Consider the following 18,934-nt stretch of genomic DNA (forward strand, 5'->3'; position numbering starts at 1 on the left):
CACTATCTCCCCTCCTCACCTAAAAAACAAAACAAAACACCAACCCATTACTGACCTTCAAGAAAAGAACACTGCATATTAATAAAACTTTCATTTACACTACCTAGCGTACAACATAGGGATGTGCATATGAACACACACGTGTATAAGCAATGATTCCACTGTAAGTGCCTCTCCTATGACTCTCCTCACCCTGAAGTGACAAACCTCCTGCCTGGGTAGAAATTTAAGAAGGGCTTTTCAATATGGTATAATTAATGCACCAATATTGATACAAGCCCACAGTTTATTCAGATTTCCATGCTTTTAACCTGATGTCCTATTTCTGTTCCGGGGTCCTAACCAGGACACCATAGTACATCTAGTTGTCATGTCTCCTGAAGCTCCTGTGGTCTGTGATAGTCTCTCAGAATGTTCATGTTTACGATAACCTTGAGAATTTCGAGAAGTACTAGCAGGGCATTTTGTAGAATACCCCTTGGTTGGGATTTGTCTGATGTTTTTCTCATGATTCGACTGGGGCTACTGGTTTGGGGAGAGAGACCAGAGATACAGTGTCCTCTCATCATATCTTATCAAGGGGACAAACTATCAACATAAGTTATCACTGTTGACGTTAGCCTTAATCATTGAGGTGGTATTTGTCAGCTCTCTTTACTGTAAAGTTTTCTTTTATGACATCTTTTTAAAGTTCCCCAAGTGATTCAAATGTGCAGCCCAAGCTGAGAATCACTGTTATAATATTTTGAAAATACCAACCTGACAATATTTCAAGAGGAAATGCAATTGCAGGGGAGGGAAGGCGACTGGGACCTTGAGGAACACAAACTTTTGACCACATGCCTTCCTAAAAAAGCTTCTGTAAAGGTTTATTTTTGTAAGAGCACCACATTTTCAGGTTAAAAAAATAATAAAACAACTGTTTCCTTAAAAAATTTAAGAACATCTTTTCTACCAAAAATCATTTACCTAGCCTAACCAGGCAGTCGCGCAGTGGACAGAGCGTCGGACTGGGATGTGGAAGACCCAGGTTCAAGACCCCGAGGTCGCCAGCTTGAGCACGGGCTCATCTGGTTTGAGCAAAGCTCACCAGCTTAGACCCAAGGTCGCTGGCTTGAGCAAGGGGTTACACAATCTGCTATAGCGCCACGATCAAGGCACATATGAGAAAGCAATCAATGAACAACTAAGGTGTCACAACGAAAAACTGATGATTGAAAAACTCATTTCTCTCCCTTCCTGTCTGTCTGTTCATATCTATCCCTCTCTCTGACTCTGTCTCTGGAAAAAAAAAATCATTTACCTAAATTCTAGCACATTACTGCTTCAATGTCAACAAACTATGTATCACAGAGAAAATTAACTTCACTTACTTGCTTTTGAAAAATGTTGGCAAAATTGTTTCTTTGGTTTAAAAAAGGTGATACCCCCCCTCTAAAGCATCTGGAGACCCACACTTACAGACCCACGGGGTACTTACACGCAGACTCGTCCACACACTCCCGGCCCCGCCGGTTTCTCTCCATGACCCAGTCCCGCACTTACAGACCCACGGGGTACTTATACGCAGACTCGTCCACACACTCCCGGCCCCGCCGGTTTCTCTGCACGACCCAGTCCCGCACTTACAGACCCACGGGGTACTTACACGCAGACTCGTCCACACACTCCCGGCCCCGCCGGTTTCTCTGCACGACCCAGTCCCGCACTTACAGACCCACGGGGTACTTACACGCAGACTCGTCCACACACTCCCGGCCCCGCCGGTTTCTCTGCACGACCCAGTCCCGCACTTACAGACCCACGGGGTACTTACATGCAGACTCGTCCACACACTCCCGGCCCCGCCGGTTTCTCTGCACGACCCAGTCCCGCACTTACAGACCCACGGGGTACTTACACGCAGACTCGTCCACACACTCCCGGCCCCGCCGGTTTCTCTGCACGACCCAGTCCCGCACTTACAGACCCACGGGGTACTTACACGCAGACTCGTCCACACACTCCCGGCCCCGCCGGTTTCTCTCCACGATCCAGTCCCACAGGGAGAGCTCACACAGCTGCATCTGGATGTGCAGCATCAGGTGGTACTGCACCTAGGGGCGACAGGACACTGGCTCCCATCTCTGCTTGACCGACACTCTTCATTCAGTTAGCCAACAAGGACTCACTTGCCTACTCTGGGCCAAGCACTAGCCTCAGTGACGAGAACAGAGGTGACAGACACAGGCCTGCCCAAGAGGCCCAAAGTCTAGTGAAAGAGGTGAAGGAAAGCAATATTTAACACTGTGTGTCATAATCCAAATGACAGGGATATGGCTGCTGGAGTCAGGCATGCGTCAAAAGGCAGAAGCTCTCCAATGTGGCACAGGCACTGAAACCGTCTGGTCTGCTCACTACATAAAACAGTTTTGAAAGCTAAGCAAGTGTCAAAAAATGGCTGTATGGCCTGACCAGGGGGTGGCGCAGTGGATAGAGCGTCAGACTGGGATGCGGAAGACCCAGGTTCGAGACCCCAAGGTTGCCAGTTTGAGCATGGGCTCATCTGGCTTGAGCAAAAAGCTCGCCAGCTTGGATCCAAGGTCGCTGGCTCGAGCAAGGGGTTATTCGGTCTGCTGAAGGCCCGCGGTCAAGGCACATATGAGAAAGCAATCAATGAACAACTAAGGTATCTCAATACACAACAAAAAACTAATGATTGATGCTTCTCATCTCTCTGTTCCTGTCTGTCTGTCCCTTTCTATCCCTCACTCTCACTCTGACTCTCTGTCTCTGTAAAAAATAAAATAAAATAAAATAAAAAAATGGCTGTATGGTATTCAGTTACTGTGTATAATCCCACAGTATAGACGCACTTTGGATGACTTCAGATTGTACACAGCAATAACTTACCCCAGAAAAGGTAAGCAACAATGGAGTTCACTGCAGCCCATTGGTTTAGGCATCAGGAAAATTTTCCACACTTATTACAGAGAAAGAAAGCTATTCTGATTAAAAGTCCCTCAAATCTAACTCCTCTGTATCCAAGTGAACCTATTCCAAGTTACATGTTTCATAAAAAACAAACACAAAAACAACACATGTCCCTGACCTGTGGTGGCTCTGTGGATAAAGCATCAACCTGGAATGCTGAGGTCACCAGTTCAAAATCCTAGGCTTGCCTGCTCAAGGCACATGTAAGAAGCAACTATGAAATGATGCTTCCTACTTCTCCCCCATCCCCGGCTTTCTCTCTTTCTCAAATCAATAAAAGAAACATAAAAATAAAAAATAAAAAGAAAGAAACACACGTACATGGCCACATATTCCTGACAGGAGTTAATTCTGCACGTGTATACAGTCTTGTAACCGGATCTGACCAGTTATGCGCAGACCCTGTTAATGTTCAAGTGTTTTTTTGTTTTGTTTTGTTTTGTTTTTGTATTTTTCCGAAGCTGGAAACGGGGAGAGACAGTCAGACAGATTCCTGCATGCGCCCGAACGGGATCCACCCAGCACGCCCACCAGGGGCGACGCTCTGCCCACCAGGGGGCGATGCTCTGCCCACCAGGGGGCGTCGCTCTGCCGCGACCAGAGCCACTCCAGCGCCTGGGGCAGAGGCCAAGGAGCCATCCCCAGCGCCCGGGCCATCTTTGCTCCAATGGAGCCTTGGCTGCGGGAGGGGAAGAGAGAGACAGAGAGGAAGGAGGGGGCTGGGGGTGGAGAAGCAAATGGGCGCTTCTCCTGTGTGCCCTGGCCGGGAATTGAACCCGGGTCCCCCGCATGCCAGGCCGACGATCTACCGCTGAGCCAACCGGCCAGGGCCTATTCAAGTGTTTTTTAACATACTACTTGATACTTGGTGAGAGTACATGGGAGACTCCCCAGCAGGTCTGTGTAACCATCAACAAAAGTCTCCTGAAAACCAACCTGGTAATCCTACTTGGACTCTCTTTAAAGCTATGCTCCAAATGTAGAATATCTTTCCACATAAATACGTATTTACAGTGCGATGCTAACACAACAGAAACAGAGTACACGACACCTCCCACTCCAGGGCATGTCAATGAGAGTATCTAGAGCAGTGGTCCCCAACCCCCGGGCCGCGGACCGGTACCAGTCCGTGGGCCATTTGGTACAGGTCCGCAGAGAAAGAATAAATAACTTACATTATTTCCGTTTTATTTATATTTAAGTTTGAACGATGTTTCATTTTTAAAAAATGACCAGATTCCCTCTGTTACATCCGTCTAAGACTCACTCTTGACGCTTGTCTCGGTCACGTGATACATTTAGCCGTCCCACCCTAAAGGCAGGTCCGTGAAAATATTTTCTGACATTAAACCGGTCCATGGACCAAAAAGGGTTGGGGATCACTGATCTAGAGGAAAGAATGACCCAGAAAAAAATGAGTTAAGTACGTGAGAGAGGGGAGACCAAATACAGGGGACCACGGAAAGAAGAGACCTCTCAGGGTGGGAGGGCTAGTGCGGAGAGAGGGAGGCGTGCCCGGCAGGAACTCAGCGGAGGAAGAGGGGAGGCCATATCCAATCCCAACAGGAAATCGGGAGGTTCTGGGAAAGGAATCTACCTCTGTCTGTCCCACCAAGTTCAAGTTTTCTTCAGAAGATTCCCCAGTGGATGTGAAATTCCCTAAGTCTGAATTAAGCTTAAGCGGCCGCTGTTTCTCAACAGCTGATCTGGAAGACAACTCAGCCAGGCCATTTTCTTGGAGCTCAATGGATGATTCTAATTCACTGTCGTCTCTTATGACTAAATTGGTTGTGTAGTTCACCAATCTGTTTTCCTGATTTTCAATGCCAGGTTCTCCTAAGGATTCTTCTTTTTCTGAGGTAGACTCGGCAAAAATAATGGATGAGCTGTTACTTTCATCGTTTTTAACATCATGTTGATCTCTGGAGGAAAAAAAACCCAGTAAATATAATAATCAATGTAAAAAAAGATCAAGAGTAATTCAATTAAAAAAAAAAAGAGTGCCCTGACAGGTTGGCTCAGTGGTAGAGCATCGGCCTGGCGTGCAGAAGTCCTGGGTTCGATTCCCGGCCAGGGCACACAGGAGAAGCGCCCATCTGCTTCTCCACCCCTCCCCCTCTCCTTCCTCTCTCTCTCTCTTCCCCTCCCGTGGCCAAGGCTCCATTGGAGCAGAGTTGGCCTGGGCGCTGAGGATGGCTCTGTGGCCTCTGCCACAGGAGCTAGAATGGCTCTGATTGTGGCAGAGCGACGCCCCAAGATGGGCAGAGCATCGCCCCCTGGTGGGCATGCCAGGTGGATCCCGGTCGGGCACATGCGGGAGTCTGTCTGACTGCCTCCCGTTTCCAACTTTGGAAAAATACAAAAAAAAAAAAAAAAAAAAGAGTAATTCAACTGTTCCTTCAAGTCTACATGAACCTTACTGGTAAAGTCCTAAAAAAAAAAAAAAAAAAAAAAAAAAGGCATCAAATCTACTGAGCAGCCACCTTCCTGTAAAAGACTGGCAGGCGCCCCGGCTGGCGGAGCAGGGGACAGAGCCTTCTCGTGGAGCACTGGCTCGAGCCCAGTCACCCATCCTGGGGTCACCAGCCTGTTCCAGAGGGCGCCTGCTCAATCCCAAGGGTGCCGAGTCAACCCCCGATGTCGCAGGTTCAAGCCTGCCTCAGGACACATAGGAGAAGCAATCAATAGCACAACTAAGTGGAACAAAAAGTTGATGCTTCTCCCCCTTTTTGTCCCTCCCTCCCCCTCTCCTTCATCTTTCTCTCTCAAAAAAAAGTAAAATACTGACAGGAAATAACTGAGGGGAGGAAATAATTTAACATTTCATAATGAAAATAAAAAAAACAAAAAGTCTCAAACACTTCTGAGCTCCTAATAACAAAAGACAAAGGCTCCCACTGCAGGTGACAGGACATCGCTAACTGGTAAAGGCCACCAGCAGCCCACATACCTGTCATCCTCCGAGCTAGAGATCACTTTCAGAGACGGCAACTGAAAAGAGATTCTCTCTGCCGAACAAACACAAAAACAAATCTTCAAGCAGCCCAATTTTCTAATTTAAGTCAAAGGCAGAACTAAAAATATACAAATAATACCAAATGGAACTACCTGGCTAAAAAATGTCATGACCAAATGTCATGGCAAAGTAAAGTATGAGTTTATTCAAATGACTGGCACATTTTAAGAACTATAAAACAGCTGTTCCTCTATTCAAAGGATCAGCAAACTCTCTGTACAGGACTGGTAATAAATATTTTAGGTTTTTCAGGTCCTAAGAGACTCTGCTACAGCTACTCAACTCTGCTGTTATAATACAAAAGCAACACATACAATACGTGTGCACGTGCCTATGTTCTAATAAACTGTACTTATTGGCACTAAAATGTAGAATTCAGCCCTAGCAGGAAAGCTCGGTTGGTTAGAGAGTCAATCGGAACTGCAGAGGTTGCTGGTTTGATCCCTGGTCAGGGCACATACAGGATCAGATTGATGTTCCTGTTTCTCTCTCTCTCCTTTTCTCTCTCTAAAATCAAAAAACATTTTTTTTTTAAATATAGAATTCATATAATTTCCACAAAATATTTTTCTTTTTATGCCTTTTAATATTTTTAAAATGTAAGGGGAACAAAGTTGTTCTCAGTTTATGGGATGCACAAACACAGGAGTAGGCCAGATCTGGCCCAGGGGCTGGGCTTTGCCAACCTTCAACTCGAACCTGAACTGCTTACCTTGCATTTGGACCAAATGAACATGCTCTATCCAGGCAGTGTGATAGCCTACAATGTTAGGGTGCTGCAGACCCGCCAGCACCTTCACCTCCCGGAGTACCTAAGGGAGACACACACTCAGATGAGGCTTTTACTGACAGTTTGTTCAATGATCATGGTGTCAATACCACTTGGTTCCAGAGCAAACAGTAAAAGTCCTCTGTGCAGACAATCTCAACTATTAACATAATGGGAATGCCTTTCTGAAAGACCAGTGCAATTGCTAACACCACTAAACTTACATGTATACAGCACTTTATATTTTGCATAGTTCATTTATAAACATTCTCCTATAAGAAAGTCCAGTCCACAAGGTAAATAAAACCATGTTGTCACGACTATTTCAAAGACAGAGACAGAAGTGGCTTAGAGGACTAGGTCATTTGCCCAGGTGACACCGAATGTCAGATAGAAGACTGGGACCTAGACTGAACTCATGTTTTTATAAAATGAGTTGTACTGTATAAGAATTAATTTAGTTAAAAAATTAATTTCCGCCTCAATGAACTGAAATGTGGTCAGAAATGTCTATAAAAAATTAAGTCGGGCCCTGGCCGGTTGGCTCAGCGGTAGAGCGTCGGCCTAGCGTGCGGAGGACCCGGGTTCGATTCCCGGCCAGGGCACACAGGAGAAGCGCCCATTTGCTTCTCCACCCCTCCGCCGCGCTTTCCTCTCTGTCTCTCTCTTCCCCTCCCGCAGCCAAGGCTCCATTGGAGCAAAGATGGCCCGGGCGCTGGGGATGGCTCTGTGGCCTCTTCCTCAGGCGCTAGAGTGGCTCTGGTCGCAACATGGCGACGCCCAGGCTGGGCAGAGCATCGCCCCCTGATGGGCAGAGCGTCGCCCCTGGTGGGCGTGCTGGGTGGATCCCGGTCGGGCGCATGCGGGAGTCTGTCTGACTGTCTCTCCCTGTTTCCAGCTTCAGAAAAGTAAAAAAAAAAAAAAAAAAAAAAAAGTAAAAAAAAAAAAATTAAGTCAAGGCCCAAGACAAGTAGCTCAGTTAGAGCATTGTCCCAATATGCCAAGGTTATTTATGGGTTCGATCCCGTCAGGGCACATACATGAAGCAATCAATGAATGCACAACTAAGTGGAACAAGTCAGTGTTTCTCTCTCTCTTTCAAATCAATAAAATAATATTTTTTTTTAAAATTAAGTCAAATAAAAATTTAGTCTTGCTGTTTATGTTACTATATAACCCAGGGGTCGGGAACCTATGGCTTGCGAGCCAGATGTGGCTCTTTTGATGGCTGCATCTGCCTCGCAGACAAATCTTTAGTAAAAAAAAAATGTTAAAAATATAAAATATTCTCATGTATTACAATCCATTCATTTCCTACCGCTCCATGTTCATGGTTGCGGGTGGCTGGAGCCAATCACAGCTGTCCTCTGGGACAACACCAAATTTTTATTGGATAATGCGTAACGTACATGGGTCGTTGTATGGCTCTCACGGACTTACATCTTTATTATATGCGGCTTAAGTGTCTGTTTGTCACCGATAGCTTATTGGTTGCTTGCGTAACTGTACTAGCCAATGGGGTGAAGTTGCCACGGCTGAACGCAAATTGAGCGGGTCAGGGGGAAGGTGAACATTTGTTTGCATTGGCAATCATCTGTTTTACATAAAAACTACATCTTAACGTAATTTCTTTTAAGAATGCCTCCTAGAAAATACAGCACTGAAGAGGAGAGAAAAGGAGCTAAAGCTGCACAAAAACGGCTTTCTCGACAAAAAGAAACCACTGAGCAGAGAAAGACAAGGCTTGCTTCAGTCACAGAGCAAATGCGTCTTTCTCGGCAAAATGAGACTGATGAGCATAAAGAAACAAGGCTTGCCTCAGATGCAAGACAAAAAAGCCTGCCTCGACAAAATGAGTCCCTTGAACAAAGGCAGGAGAGAAATGCAAAAAAACGACAGAGTAATGCTGACCGAAACGCAAAAAGGATTAAAACAGTTTCAAACAGAGAAACTTTACTTTTTGAGCATTCCTCTGGTGACATGAATATTAAATGTGAACACTGTCAGTCCTTAAACTTCAAGTTAGAAACTAATCGATTTGACCGTGGCAAGAAAGGATTTTCTCAATGTTGCAAGTACGGAAACACTGTAGTTCCACTAACTGAGAATTATCCACCACTCTTGAATAAATTATTGACTAATCATCATTATTATTTAAATCACCTTTATTTATTGAGCTAGCGGTGGCTCTTAAGAAATGTACCGCCAGTGGTTTCCTTCATTGCACTCTACTTTAAGCAATTAAGCAAGTAGAAGGGGGAAACTCCGTGAGGCACTAAGCAAAGGGGCGTCCTCGCTGCCTGCCCTGGGTAATTCAGTTTGAATTAGCAGACACCTTTGCACAAATCATTTTAATTACAATTTATAATATCTAGAACAGCGGTCATTTCGTATGACCACCGGGCTTTCTAGTTTGAAAATATGTGGCATTTATGGCTCTCTCAGCCAAAACGGTTCCCGACCCGATATAACCCATTACTATAACCCAACTGGTATTTGCCAAATACACACATACACATACACAAACACAAACACTTTCTCTCCCCCCTCTCAAAACACTTTCAAAACAAACTTAAAATAATTATTCAAAATAAATAAATTCTGAAAATCTTACCTTCATACAATCTGTCTTAGTTGCACCCTTAATCAGGATTTTTTTAATAGCATAATACTGACCATCTAATTTATTCCTGACCTAAAAAGTAGAGGGAAAGACAAAATATATCATGTCATTAAATTTCAACTGAATAAAGTTCTTTTAACCTGAACTTAGATAATCCAAGCTAGCCAAAGGGATAAAATTCAGCGAAAGACACGTGTCCTCTTGACTATGTTCAGGGAAGTGGGCGGGGTCAGCTAGACTAGAAGCTTCTCAAATGGCACTAAAAGCCCTCCTCCCAGAAGCTCCAGGTCTGAAGAATGGGAGCCCAGGTGAAAGGGCTGCCAGACCCAAATCACAGCAGCACAGTTCATTTTAAGTTAAAATTAACTAGAGTACAAAACTCAAAGTTTCCAAAACTCACCTATACACCCCCCACAATGTGGTTAGGAAAAAAATGAAAATCTGCCCACTTCCCCATAAATGACAAATCTTAATGAAAAGTAAGTATAAATGATTTCTAGGAATTTTCCTTTGCGTACTGTAAATAATGACATCTTCTCAAAAGTACACTTATTTAGAGCAGTCGGTAAAAAAGAACACATGAAAAACAACCTTGTACACTCGTCCATATCCGCCTTTTCCTAAGATGGCGAGCTCTTCGAATTCATTTAAGTAACGTGAAGTTTGTGCTTCCAAGGCTACTTCCTCCCTCGACCTGAAAGTTAAAGACAGTCAGTAGTAAAACTTGAGAGCATCAAAATCAACAACAGAACAAGAGAGCATCGCAATGTTCTAGGGCAGTGGTCCCCAACCTTTTTTGGGCCACGGACCAGTTTAATGTCAGAAAATATTTTCACAGACCAGCCTTTAGGGTGGGACGGCTAAATGTATCACGTGACCGAGACAAGCGTCAAGAGTGAGTCTTAGACAGATGTAACAGAGGGAATCTAGTCATTTTTAAAAAATAAAACATCGTTCAGACTTAAATATAAATAAAACAGAAATAATGTAAGTTATTTATTCTTTCTCTGCGGACCGGTACCAGTCCGCGGCCCGGGGATTGGGGGCCACTGCTCTAGGGCACTTCATGTTCGCTGTGTGACTACTAACGAACCTGCCAGCCTGGTTCATCACTAAATCGTGGCAATTTGGAGAGGATGAGTAAAAGCAAATCTTTCGCTTTCTATGAAGAAAAAATTCGCTAAACAAACCTACAGACTAATGAAGATAGCAAGAGGTCATTAATCTAATTTTACGTATTTTACCAGTGATTAGTAGTCACTAACAAGAAGTTGATTAGTGGAGCTCAGTAATAAAGTCACTTAAATTTCGTAACAATCCAGATAAGTTACAGATTTTTACACTAATCTTTCCTAAATATAGCTGAAATTCAATGATTTTCTCCTAAGAGACTGAATTAAGGGTTGGCAGAATGGAATTCAGAGAGTGAGGGGAACACGGGATCATAAAGGAGGAAAAATTAAAAAAGAAGCTTCAAAAAACTTTTTAAGGAGCAAAAAGATTTAAAAAATTTAAAGGAGGGAAATGAGAAGTAAAGCAAATCTTGGGGCAGCAATTTAATTTGTTTAAAACAATTTTTTAATTTTCATAAACTATACTCGCTACAGTATTTCATAACCCAAAACTATTTCTGATTAAATTTGTTAATTCTTAATCTTGACTTCTTTAGGATAGTTCTATCTTTACATAACCACGAAAGTATTTAATACATACCTGATCTTCTGGATATGAGAGTTATCCTCACAAGGATCCTAAAATCAAAAAATTATTTTTAAAAGCATTCTGAAAATTTCATGGAATAAAGAACCCATGAAACTTCAATGTCATATTAACAGTCCCAAATGCTTACATGGTATTAAAAAAAAAAGCCTGACCAGGTGGTGGCACAGTGGATAGAGAGTCGGACTGGGATGCTGAGGACCCAGGTTCGAGACCCCAAGGTCGCCAGTTTGAGCACTGGCTCATCTGGTTTGAGCAAAAGCTCACCAGCTTGGACCCAAGGTCGCTGGCCCAAGCAAGGGGTTACTCGGCCTGCTGAAGGCCCGCCGTCAAGGCACATATGAGAAAGCAATCAATGAACAACTAAGGTGTCGCAAAAAAAAAACACACACACACAAAAACATGATGATTGATGCTTCTCATCTCTCTCCATTCCTGTCTGTCCCTGTCTATCCCTCTCTCTGACTCTCTCTCTGTCTCTGTAAAAAAAAAAAAAAAAAAAAAAAAAAAAAAGACTCATGGCTCTTTCAGCATTACCTAAACGTTTACAGTTGAAAATATTTCTCTTACCAGATTACTGCTAAAAAAAGCTACTACGTATTCTTGCTCCAGGGACAAAGCTGAGACTGCACCAAGGAGCTCCAGCAGCAAATACTGTTGAGTTTTACCTTCAAAACATGCAGAAATAGCCTGACCAAGCGGTTGCGCAGTGGATAGAGCGTCGTACTGGGATGCAGAGTACCCAGGTTTGAGACTCCAGCAAGGGGTTACTCAGTCTGCTGAAGTCCCGTGGTCAAGGCACATATGAGAAAGGAATCAATGAACAACTAAGGTGTTGCAATGCGCAATGAAAAACTAATGATTGATGCTTCTCATCTCTCCGTTCCTGTCTGTCCCTGTCTATCCCTCTCTCTCACTCTCTGTAAAAAATAAATTAATTAAAAAAAAAAAAGGCATGCAGAAATTGACTTCTCACATCTCTACGGCTACCACCTATTCCTAGCCACCACCATCTCTTGCCTGTCCCTCTACTTCTGCTCTTGGCCCCCAGAGTCTATTCTCAACACAGCAACTGGTTGACCCCATTAAAACATAAATCAGATGATGTCACTCATCTGCTCAAAACTCAACAATGCTCCTTGTTTACTGAGTGAAAACCAAAGACATGACGATGGTCTCACTACCCAGCTCCTCGAAAACCGACTCCGCCCTCACGCTCCTCTCGATGGCTCCAGCCCTGTAGCTGCCTGTCAGCGCCACGCCCCAAACACCTCCACAGCTCTGGCTGGGGAATCCCTGGGGAGTCCCTGTGCCCCTGCTAGGGTGCTGGTCTTCCAGGCTATCTGCCTGGCTCCTTCTCTCAACCTCAGCTCCTGACTTACTGAGTCTCAGGGAGGCCCTCCCGGCCACCCTCTGTAAGTCACACATTCTCTGAGTCCCTTCCCTGCTTCACATTTCTCCTTCCAGGGTTCGTCAAACTTTTTATAAAAACCACCCACTTTTGCTGTGCTGGTAGACCTGGTCCCTACCGCCCACTAGTGGGCGTTCCAGCTTTCATGATGGGCCAATCGCAGCGCTGTTTGGTTGCACGGTAGGGACCAGGTTGACCAGCACTGCAAAAGTGGGCGGTTTTTATAAAAAGTTTGACGACCCCTGGCAGCCCTCCACTTATATTTACATCGTTTTATTTTTCCATTGTTTCCAGGCCTCTTCACAACACACACTCTATGAGGGTTGGGATCCGGTCTATTCCGCTCACGACTCACACCCCAACACATACAGAAGAGCCAAACACATAGTAGTCATTCATGAATCATTGTTCAATAAACAAATTCAAGTTAACATTTTTAGCAACCTGCATTATAACCAGGATTTCGTAACGCTTTAAAATATAGTCCTCTTGAAATGCGTAAAAATGTTTCTGTCGCATACAAAGCAGGTGTTCTAGGGCTTACCTGACGAACTTTCTCTTTAGCGGACCTCATTAAATGAGTGATGGCTCGGTTGTGATGTAGTCTCAATGAGCTAAACTCATCACTACAGCTGAAAGAAGACAGCAGCCCCATCTTGATAAAGGTCTGACAAAGTACTAGAGAAAGAATACAGAAAATAATTAGGCCATCAATAAAATGGCTATTTTCAAGAGTACACAGAGCATACAGGGTAATAATAACCTCTATGAGAAAAAAGTTACATTGCCCTGGCTGGTTAGCTCAGTCTGTTAGAGGGTTGTCCCGAAACACCAAAGTTACAAGTTTGATCCCTGGTCAGGGCATATACAGGAAGCGACCAATGAGTGCACAATTAAGTGGAACAACAAATGAATACTTCTCTCTTATTCTCTCTCTCCTCTTTCCTCTCTCTCTCTCTAAAATAAATCAATCAATAAAAAATGTTATTCAATTTGTTAAAAAGAGAAAAATGTTATGTTTAGACATGCACTACAATTTGGGGATGAATCCTGTAAAAGTGAAGAAATAATTGGTACACTCATAGGTCAGGAGCACATCTATGATTACTGCACTGATACTGAACATTTGCTCACCATTCCTGATTGGTCAGTAGAGTACTAAGCACCACCTTTTTCTTTCTTCCTTTTTTTTTTTTTTTTTCCTGAAACCGGGAAACGGGGAGAGACAAGAGAGACAGACTACCGCATGCACCCTACCAGGATCCACCCCGCACGCCCACCAGGGGACGATGCTCTGTCGCGACCAGAGCCACTCCAGCGCCTGGGGCAGAGGCCAAGGAGCCATCCCCAGCGCCTGGGCCATCTTTGCTCCAATGGAGCCTCTGCTGCGGGAGGGGAAGAGAGAGACAGAGAGGAAGGAGAGGGGGAGGGGTGGAGAAGCAGATGGGCGCCTCTCCTGTGTGCCCTGGCCGGAAATTGAACCCGGGACTTCTGCACGCCAGGCAGACGCTCTACCACTGAGCCAACCGGCCAGGGCCAGCACCACCTTTTTAAAAAGCAAGAAAAATGTAATCAAAGTAGTCTTCTGACATTCAAACATACTACACTTTGCAGACAGGCACTGAGATAAGAATAAAGGCAGGAGTGGGAACAAACGATTAGAACTGAGTGTTAATTACTGTTTTCTATTATGGAATATCTTTAACCAGCACAGAAAAAGCACATATGCGGTATGTGTACAGAACAAGTACTGGAGAAAGTCAGGTCTGAAGTCACAATACTGGGCTCTGCAGAAGTTTTTACAGAAGTGCTTGTCTTAACTCATTCAAGGAATCCAGATCCACAGAGGGTATCTATCTATGCGGAAAACTGCTTTTAGATTATCAACTAACTGAATCACATCAAAATCATCTATTTAAATAGACTTTGTTTAAAAACTTACTTAAAAATATTTTAAAGCCCTGTTGATAGTGCAGTGGATAGAGTGCTGTCCTGGAACACCAAGGTCACTGGTCTGATACTGGGATTGCCAGCTCAATCCCAGGGTCACCAGCTCAACCCTAAGGGCACCAGTTCAAGCCCTGTCAGGGCACATATGAGAAGCAATCAATGGGTACACAACTACGTGAAACAACAAGTTGATGCTTCTCTTTCTCCCCACCTCCAAAAAAATCTTAAAATCAGTAAGATTTGCAAATTTGCTTTCATTAGGAGCAAGATATCTATATTAAAATCTTTATAATCTGCTTTTCATTTTCTTCTTTTATAATCTGCTTTTCTATACTGTGAGAGCAATATAACAATTTCTAGCTATAGATGCTTTAGCTCCTACACAACACCCCCTTCTATAAATCCCATCTCCCACCACATATTAGATGATATACATATATTCACCATTTTTCATGTGCCATAAGATCATGGAAATGATAATCTACCTTTAAGTAAAACACTGCATTCTAAGATCACACAAAAATATCTATTAATTTGAGGATTTCTAACAACAAACAAGACTTGGAAAGAATTTTTTGGTAGAAAAGATCCTTAGACTCTGTGGTTGGAGTTATTAGAGGGCCACACTGATCTCAGTCAATGAGCTGAACAACACACAACACAATTCTGCTCACTTCTGTGCTTACATCTCTCCTATAAGTAACTATGTCAGGAATAAAAATAAACATTTTCAACACCTGTGGTATAATAAGAAACAGACTTGGTCTTAGTCTCTGGTTCCTCGCACACAGCTCCTAAAACTCTTATAATTCCTAAGTGCTCGGGGTGCTTCAAGCAGCTTTTCTGATATTTGGCCTTTGATCCAATCCTGACATTAGGGCTCCTTGGCTCTCCACAGTGATGGGTGTCTTTTGCAATGCTAAAACGTGGCTGGCGTCCCCTAGAGCAGTGGTCCCCAAACCCGGGGCTGTGGACCGGTACCGGCCCGTGGGCCATTTGGTACCGGTCCGCAGAGAAAGAATAAATAATTTACATTATTTCCGTTTTATTTATATTGAAGTCTGAACGATGTTTTATTTTTTAAAAATGACCAGATTCCCTTTGTTACATCCGTCTAAGACTCACTCTTGACGCTTGTCTCGTAAGTTCGACAATTTTATTTAAAAATTCCACAGTTTTTACACCGGTCACATAAATTTATTTTGTGCATTTATCTGTCCCACCCTAAAGGCCGGTCCGTGAAAATATTTTCTGACATTAAACTGGTCCATGGCCCAAAAATGGTTGGGGACCACTGGTCTAGAGAGCTTCAAGATGACAGCTGGTCACCAGAAAGACCAAGCCGTGATTAGAAGATCAGAACTTTCAGCCCCAGACCCCATTCCCTGGAGAGGGAGAGAGCTGGAGACTGAGTTCATAATGGATCATGCTACATAATGAGGCTTCCCTTAAAATACAGGGTTCAGAGAGCTTCAGGGTACACACATCCAAGTGCCAGCAGAATGGTGCATGCCCACCTCCACAGGGACAGAGCTCCTGCACTTGGGACCCTCCCAGACCTGACGCCCTGTGCCTCTTTATCTGGCTGTTCACCTGTATCCGTTTTCAAATCCTTTACTATATAACAAACCTATAGCATAAGTGTCTCCCTGAGTACTATCAGTCATAGCAAATTATCAAAACTGGGGAAAGGAGGAAGAGTGGACATCCCAATTTATATGCAAGTCAGACACATGCGTGAGTACCTAAGGGACCCACTACTTGCAACTGGCACCTGAAATAAGGGCAGCCTTGTGGAACTGAGAGCCCTTAACCTGTGGTATATGACAGTAAGTCCATGTAGACAGTGTCAGAACTCAATTATAGGACACCCAGCTAGTGTCAGAGAATTGGTGAGCACAGGAAAAGAAATCCACACATTTAGTGTGTAAAGGAAAACCGTTTCCTATTCAACAACACAAAATACTGCTGTTCCAGTGCTCTGGTCAAGAACTGGTTCAGAATGAACACCGTAAGAGAGCTTCACAAATTATGTGAATCATCATGTTATAGATACAAAAGAAACTATCTTTTACTTATTTCAATATGCACACTTTTATGGTTCTTAATCTTTTTGGGGCCCCAGTAATTATAATCATAAGGAATTACCCAAAGCAAAAATATAAAATGAATTTAAGAAATGTAAACTATTAATACTTATTAAAAATTATTATAGGCCCTGGCCGGTTGGCTCAGCGGTAGAGTGTTGGCCCGGCGTGCAGAAGTCCTGGGTTTGATTCCCAGCCAGGGCACACAGGAGAAGAGCCCATCTGCTTCTCCACCCCTCCCCCTCTCCTTCCTCTCTGTCTCTCTCTTCCCCTCCCGCAGCCAAGGCTCCATTGGAGCAGAGTTGGCTTGGGCACTGAGGACGGCTCCATGGCCTCCACTTCAGGTGCTAGAATGGCTCCAGTTGCAATGGAGCAATGCCCCAAAGGGCAGAGTATTGCCCCCTGGTGGGCATGCCGGCTGGATCCCGGTCAGGCACTCTTCACTTCGGGGGGGAAAAAAATTATTATATACCCATTCCTTCTCAGCCTCACAGCATTAAATAACATACTACTTTTTCCAAGTTTTATTTAGCAAGGTGAATTTATCCTTACTAACATTTAAACACCTGTCTTGAACGGAGTGGGTTTGGCTCATGCACATGGCTCAAGTGTTCCAGCAGGGAAACAAGCAGTAGTTGGTTGGCAACTGCAAAAGGGAAGGTCGGCTGCTGCTGCGGTCCTTTCAATACCTGGAGTTCCGCTGGAACATCCGATTCTGAAAATTAATAAAGGAAGACAATTGTAATAAATGGTAAATTCTCAGAATGACAAAAAGCGCAAAACATAACAGTTGATCTTAGTGGGGTTTATCAAGACAGACTTTCTGAAATTGAATTTTGAGTTGAGTTCTGAAAGCTGGAAGACTAGCAGAAAGATACCATTAGAGGAAGGGAGAAGTTTTGGTAGTAATCATGTGCACAAAGGTAGAAACCTGAATGAATATTCAAGCAAACAAGGGAGAACACCTCCTGTCTGGATGGCTTCCTTCTGTTAAGAGGACAGCCTAGGCCCTGGCTGAGTTGTTCACTTGGTCAGGGCGTCATCCAGACACATCAAGGTTGTGGGTTTGATTCCTGGTCCGGGCACATACAAGAATAAACCAATGACAGCATGAATGAGTGAAACAACAAACTGATGTTTCTCTTTCTATCTCCCTTTCTCTCTTTCTCTCTAAAACTCAATAAATTAACAGTTTTTTAAAGTCTGCCTGACCTGCGGTGGGGCAGTGGGTAAAGTGTTGACCTGGAATGCTGAGGTCGCCAGTTCAAAACCCCAGGCTTGCTCGGTCAAAGCACATGGAGAAGCAACTACTATGAGTTGATGCTTACCCCCCCTCCTCTCTCTAAAATAAACAATATCTTTAAAAAAAATATTTTTAAGTTAAAATACATTTTCACTTGCATTTAAACATGTATAACCAGGCAGTGGCACAGCAAATAAAAAACATGTATATATACTATATGCACAGACATATATATACGGAATTTTTTTTTCTTTTTTCTTTTTTTTTTTTCTATTTTTCTGAAGTTGGAAATGGGGAGGCAGACAGACTCCCGCATGCACGCGACCGGGATCCACCTGGCATGCCCACCAGGGGGCAATGCTCTGCCCATCTGAGGTGTCACTCTGCTGCAATCAGAGTCATTCTAGCGCCTGAGGCAGAGGCCACAGAGCAATCCTCAGCGCCCAGGCAAACTTTGCTCCAATGGAGCCTCCGCTGCGGAAGGGGAAGAGAGAGACAGAGAGGAAGGAGAGGGGGAGGGGTGGAGAAGCAGATGGGCACTTCTCCTGTGTGCCCTGGCCAGGAATCGAACCCGGGACTCCCACACGCCAGGCCAACGCTCTACCACTGAACCAAACGGCCAGGGCCTATACAGAATTGTTAAAAAGGGGTAAGATTAAAATTAGGAGGGTTTCATGCTTCTTTATACTCGTACTTTTCTATGTTCTATAACGAGAAAATTCTACTTTTTAAATAAGAAAAAAAAAATTAGCTGGTCCATGGAGTCAAATGAACCTAATATATCAAGAAAATGAGTCTGACAATGGGCTTTCTGTTGGCCTTCCTTCTAATAAGGGGAGGTGGGGACCAATGACAGTAACTTTGATGAAAGGCTGATGCCCTAGCAGAATCCCAACACAATAACTCCTGCAGAGCACAGGCTTTACAGTTACATCTGACTCCATCATTAACTGGCAGGGTCATCTCCTCACATCAGACAGAAGCCCTTCAAGAAACCATGTAAGTACTCCGTTTTTATGTCTACTGCAAATGAAACTCAGTTTTTCACAGACCTTACTTTTCCCATGAAAAAATAAATTATGTCTGGATATTCTGAGTCTCTTTGGAAGAAAATGCAACGTGTAAATACAACAGTACTATTAG

General features: G+C 43.9%; 1 protein-coding gene across 1 annotated transcript in view; it reads right to left on the bottom strand.

The window, feature by feature from the left end:
• The window catches only part of EIF2AK1 (eukaryotic translation initiation factor 2 alpha kinase 1), a 41,185-nt gene that overhangs the window by 20,581 nt on the left and 1,670 nt on the right, over positions 1-18,934 (bottom strand). Inside the window, exons 2-10 of the mRNA XM_066273369.1 lie at positions 17,105-17,263; positions 13,056-13,189; positions 11,095-11,132; positions 9,973-10,075; positions 9,373-9,453; positions 6,702-6,801; positions 5,924-5,981; positions 4,571-4,895; positions 1,985-2,096 (exon numbers count right to left, since the gene is read on the bottom strand). Coding sequence (XP_066129466.1) covers positions 1,985-2,096; positions 4,571-4,895; positions 5,924-5,981; positions 6,702-6,801; positions 9,373-9,453; positions 9,973-10,075; positions 11,095-11,132; positions 13,056-13,189; positions 17,105-17,263 — 1,110 coding nt within the window. The remainder of the gene's footprint in view (positions 1-1,984; positions 2,097-4,570; positions 4,896-5,923; positions 5,982-6,701; positions 6,802-9,372; positions 9,454-9,972; positions 10,076-11,094; positions 11,133-13,055; positions 13,190-17,104; positions 17,264-18,934) is intronic.

The sequence above is a fragment of the Saccopteryx bilineata genome, chromosome 4 (assembly GCF_036850765.1).
Source record: "Saccopteryx bilineata isolate mSacBil1 chromosome 4, mSacBil1_pri_phased_curated, whole genome shotgun sequence".
In the NCBI taxonomy this organism is placed as follows: domain Eukaryota; kingdom Metazoa; phylum Chordata; class Mammalia; order Chiroptera; family Emballonuridae; genus Saccopteryx; species Saccopteryx bilineata.